We start from the raw sequence: 5598 nt of genomic DNA, 5'->3' as shown, positions 1-5598 counted from the left end.
TGAAGATTTTTACAAGTAAGAGCAGCATTCTCTTACTTATTAAGAGAGATATAATATATAATAGTATATATTATTTTCCTTTCCATCATGGCTACTATTGATAAAGAAAAACTCAGGTGTTCGAAGTTACCCTATTTTTCGGACTATAAGATGCACTCCCCCTTTCAAAAAAATTGGGTGGAAATGTCTGCATCTTATAGAGGAAATGTTGCCAAAGCCCTGACCACCTGCTGCCCCCCCCCCCATCCTTTGGCCTCTGCCTCCTTGCAGCAAACAGCAAATAGCCCCAGCAGCTTCAGCACAGCCTGATTTAGCATGAGCAGCTGATTGGTGATTGGATCTGCCTCCCGGAATACCTCCGATCAGCTGTTCCAGGCATCAAGGATTGCATGGAGGCCAAAAAATGGGGCACATGAAGGCAGTGATAGATGATGGCGATAATGGGTAATGGTGATTGGAAGCCCATGTGCATTTCTGAAAATGAAGGAAAAGCAAGGATAGGTAGAATAGTTTCCTTTTCAAAATGAATATGTATTTTTGGGTGTGCAGCTAATGAGTAGACTGGGTCACTCAACAGTGAGACACTAGTGAAGCAGGCACAGCTGCCCCTGCATTTTCTCCATCACATGGAGAAAACTACATGTTCCTTCCCCTGTCCCTCTACTTTCTGTAGAGGGACAATCGAGAGGATCCTATCATTACTACTTTGGACAGGAAGGTGGTGCAGAAAGTGGTGAGGACGGCAAAAAAGATCATTGGTAGTTCACTTCCTTCTATCCAGGATATGGCATATACGTGACGCTTGAGCAGGGTCGACAGGATTGTCTGGGGTGCTACATATTCTCTTCACAACCTGTTTTCCTTGTTACCTTCAGGGAGGAGGCTTCATGGCATCTGAAGCAGAACATCCACGTTCATCCACAGTTTTGCTCCCTACAGTATCAACTTTGTGATCATTCAACCTTCCTGTAAAATTTATATTTACTGACAAAGAAATAAAGGGAAACTAGTATAGGTCTATTTCAAGCTATTTAGCTCTACATCAGCTAGCCATACCCTTCTGGGATTTGAACCCAGGGTGCTTGCATATGGGGTAGATGTATTAACCTCTAAGCCACAGGCTCTCCTTGCTTTGTCAGCTGTACCAAGAGAGAGATTAAGTGTTTTTTCTGGTGAAACAAGTCCCGTATTTGGGTAGAGCAGGTTGCCCTGATAGACCCGTCTCATCAGAAAAAGCATTTTTATGTACCTATACGTTAGGGTATATACATATGTGTACATATATCCCACAAATCAAATGCTCTAATCTTCGCTACCAGTTTGGAACTGCTGGTTGCATGTGCAGAGCATCGGTGATGGCATCTGGGTGGGTGGGCGGAGCCTCCCACCACCGCCACTACCGGTTCACCTGAACTGGTGTGAACCAGCAAAATACCACGTCTGATATAGCCTATCTACCATATTTTTTGATGCACCTTTTTCCCTTAAAGAAGAGGTTGAAAATCTGGGTGCGTCTTATATACTGAATACAGCATTTTTTGCCTCCCGAAACTCTGTTCCCTTCACCTAGATGGCCATGCACAGCCTTTAGGAGGCTTTCAGAGAGCTCCTGGGGGCTGGGGAGGGCAAAAAGGAGCAAAAAAATGGGCCATTAGTTTGCTCATTTTTGCCCTTCACCCCCCCCAAGGAGCACTCCACAAGCCTTCTAAAGGTTATTCATGCCCATTTTTGAAGAAAAACAGGGCCGTTTTGCGAAGAACAGGCTGTTTTGGGGGGGTTTGCAGAGTACAAAAACTTTTAAAAAAAATTTGCCTCTTCAAAACCTTGGTGTGTCTTATACTCTGGTGCATCTTATACTCCAAAGCAAAGCTGGCTGAGGAACTCTGGGAGTTGAAGTCCACAGGTCTTAAAGTTGCCAAGGTTGGAGACCACTGCCCTAATCAACCTGGTTGCTCTTCTCTGCACTTTTTCTAGAGTCTCAACATTTTTTTACAGTGTGGTGACCAAAACTGAATGCAATATTCTAGGTGTGGTCAAATAACTTTTGGGGAAATCTGGCATACCTTCAACCACCATCTAGTGATTGGTCATAAAGGACTACTTGTAGGGAAGACATTGCTAAAACAAATTAGCATGTTTGCTGCCTGATATTATTGACCATAATCACAACTTATTATAATTGCTTCCTTAGCAAATGAATCAACTGTCTTCAAGAACGTTGCCCTAAAGCATGTTTGGGAAAAATACCTCAAATTGTAAGTATATTATGGTACAAAATATTTTCTTTTCAGCAACGAAGGCAGCCATCTGATTGTTACATAATATTCCAAAAAGAAAATGGCTGCTCTACTCTACCCATCGTGACTGTTGAAACAAGATCCCCTGTGAAGGATGGAAGTTCACCTATTCACCTTGGGATGGATACCCAAACACATCACATTTCCAAGAGAGCAAATGAGGATTTCAAATTCAGTACCGGGGGGGGGGGAAAGATAAGGGGCATTACTTTCTGGGGAGTGGATCATCTCCAATAGATAATTATGAGGCTATTGATTAAAATGTGTTAACTTGGTAGTGTCTTCCATGATTCAAAGCTGCTGCTATTTTTGAGGAAAGATGGGATAGAAGTAAAATAAATAAAATATTGTGAGGCATATATTTTTACTACCAGTTCTGAGGGCATAGCTAGGTGGGGGCCCTGTGACTTAGTGGCCATGCCCAACTTGACGTCACGCACAGCCACGCCCATTCAGTCACATGACACCCTCCCACCAAGCCACGCCCCCAGAACCTGATATCTATCTATTTTCTGCCCAGACCTGGCCTAATCTGTCAAAGGCCTCTTCCTACATGTCACCCCACCAACCACCTTTGCCAGTCTGTTTCTGCTCCTTCAGAGGCCCCGGCCTTGCTCCACTTCCTCCCCCATGACTGCCTCTTTCTTCTGGCTGCTTCCCTTCCTCCCGCAACGGCTGGTCCGGACTCCAGAAGGCAAGCTCTCTTTTTTTGGTGCGGCTGCAAGAAGCTGCCTCTTTTGACAGCAGCTACCCGGCAATGGCAGCTGGCTGGAGGCTGCTGAAAACTACTAGAAGTTATTCCTCAGTTATTCTTGTTTTCAGTGGTGGGTTTCAAAAATTGTTTGAACCTACTCTGTGGGTGTGGCCTCCTTTGTGGGAGTGGCTTGCTGCCCATGTGACCGGATGGGAGTGGCTTGCTGCCCATGTGACCGGATATGAAGATGCCGACGACACTTGTCAGAACCACCTTAAATCACCTCACACACAGCACTGGCATGCATAAGAATAGGATGTAAACTTGTTTTTTAAAAGGCATCTTTGGTTTGCGTTAAAACAACTTCAACACACGCAACGTTCTGATTGCACCACAAACGCAGTAGTCATCCTTACCTTTCACACAGGCACTGAGTTTTATAAATATGAGCATGATAGTGTAGAATAATCATATCCAAGGACCAGTGGTGGGTTTCAAAAATTTTTGGAACCTCTTCTGTAGGTGTGGCCTGCTTTCCGGGTCCACTGGGGGAACCTCTTCTAACCGGTTCTGCTTGTTAGGTATAATTACAGAATGCTCAGGCATTCTCTCCTCTCCCGCGACACCCCACTGACCAAAGCACTTTCTTTCACCCACCTGTGCTCACGGCAGAGCTCAGGCGGGCTGCCATGAACTCAGGCGGCCGAAAGAAAGTGCTTTAGTCAGTGGGGTGTTGGGGGAGAGAACTGCCTCACCAGCCATAAACCTCACCACATGTCAGTGATATATCTATATATCTATATATCTATATATCTATATATCTATATATCTATATATCTATATCTATATCTCTATCTCTATATCTATATCTATATCTATATCTATATCTATATCTATATCTAATCTATATCTATATCTATATCTATATCTATATCTAATCTATATCTTTATCAGATAGATAGATAGATAGATAAATTTATATTATTTATATTTATATTATTTATATTTATATTATTTATATTTATATTATTTATATTTATATTATTTATATTTATATTATTTATATTTATATTTATATTTATATTTATATTTATATTTATATTTATATTTATATTTAATAATGACTGATTCTCTTTCGGTCTTTTTTTTTTTGTTATCAGGACAGAGCTGATTAATGTTCGTTGGACTATTTCTGAAGTGGTCAACCTTTCTTCAAATACTACTAAAATGGTGGAAATTGCTCCAAATAGGTCTGAAATATCTTTTCCTTATGACCAAGGGTTAAACCAACACCTTTTATATGCATTCTTTGCCTTGATTTGCATTTTGGGCCTGCTGGGAAATGGGAGGACAATTCACCTCCTGGCCTTTTCCATTCAGAGGAATCCTTTCACCACGTTCATCCTGAATCTCTCCGTCGCTGATTTTGGGGTCCTCACATCCCTCGTTATGGCAGAAATATTTGTGGCAGTGTCAACTCTGGGTAAAATGCATCATATCGGTGACACTTTTTTCTTCTTATTTTTTGAGCTCTTTTCCTTCACCTATTCTGCCAGCCAGTTTCTCCTGACGGCCATCAGCCTGGACAGGTGCGTGGCTGTCCTCTTCCCTCTCTGGTATCGCTGCCATCGTCCTCCATATTTGCCCAGTCTTGTTTGTGGCCTCATCTGGATCCTCTCCTTCCTGCTCTCTGCAGTGCACTTCATTCTGTATTACACCAAGAGTTCTGGAAGTGCACGTTTTCTTTACCAGCTGATTGTGAATGGTTTATTTTGCACGCCTCTCATGGTTGTGTCTACTATAACTCTCTTGGTTTATACGAGGTCTAAAATACAACGCAATCAAAGGAAACTTCTCACCACTATCTTGCTGGCTCTCCTCTTCTTCCTCCTACTTTCTCTCCCAATGAATGTCTTTTATGTCATTGAATATTTTGGTGCCTATAATTCCTCCCTCATGACCGTCGGATTCGGATGTGCTGCTCTCAACAGCAGCATCAACCCACTTCTTTATTTCTTAGTGGGGAGGAAGAAGAAGGGGAAGGATCAGCCCAGAGCATCCTTCAAGGTGGCTCTGCAAAGAGTTTTCAAGGATGAGCAGGACAGCTCAGAAGAGCAGCAAACTACGGAGGAAAGCATATTGTGAAGTGTCACTATCATTGAATAATCATTTTAAAATCCATAAGTAATTTGTGGGTTCAGTAAGAAAATTGTTGTGATTTATTGAACAAGCTGAACATAAAACCATATAAACAGAAAATATTTATCTCTGTATAATTCTAAAAATGAATATGCTTATAGAGTAAATGTTTTACTTCTACAATTCCTTTTTTCCTTTCCTGATAAAAACTGTTAGAAATAATTCTTACTGCATGAAATGTTCAACCTGTGTAATATTTATTATTTGATGTGTTATCGGTTGCCTATTTTCCAAGGTTTTGTTCCTAATAAACTTTGCAGAATATAGGCTTCTCTAAAAACAAGTAAGTTATGTGTATATGTATAATGAAAGAAAAGAGAAAGGGGGGAAAAAGTATGTACAGGATACATTTGCAGAAATAAAATGTGGCAATTATGATCCTCACACATTTCGGACATATTATTTTCT

At 41.4% G+C, this 5598-nt stretch overlaps 1 protein-coding gene across 1 annotated transcript; it reads left to right on the top strand.

Annotated features, from left to right (window-relative positions):
• The first annotated feature begins 4157 nt into the window (after nt 1–4157).
• Nucleotides 4158–5387, top strand: LOC148049091 (proto-oncogene Mas-like). Its single transcript, XM_087703825.1, has one exon. It carries the CDS (start codon nt 4219–4221, stop codon nt 5134–5136), a length of 918 nt encoding a protein of 305 aa, XP_087559951.1. The 5' UTR covers nt 4158–4218; the 3' UTR covers nt 5137–5387.
• Nucleotides 5388–5598: the final 211 nt, after the last annotated feature.

Source organism: Thamnophis sirtalis, unplaced genomic scaffold (assembly GCF_051295495.1).
Source record: "Thamnophis sirtalis isolate CommonGarterSnake01/CBP01778 unplaced genomic scaffold, rThaSir2_p1.2 scaffold_2, whole genome shotgun sequence".
In the NCBI taxonomy this organism is placed as follows: Eukaryota; Metazoa; Chordata; class Lepidosauria; order Squamata; family Natricidae; genus Thamnophis; species Thamnophis sirtalis.
The sequence above is the reverse complement of the archived record's forward strand: the minus strand, read 5'-3'. Positions and strand labels throughout refer to the sequence as shown.

Bases quoted from the DNA above. Each gene is read 5' to 3' on its own strand.
- LOC148049091 (XM_087703825.1), top strand. From the start codon at position 4,219: ATGGTGGAAATTGCTCCAAATAGGTCTGAAATATCTTTTCCTTATGAC.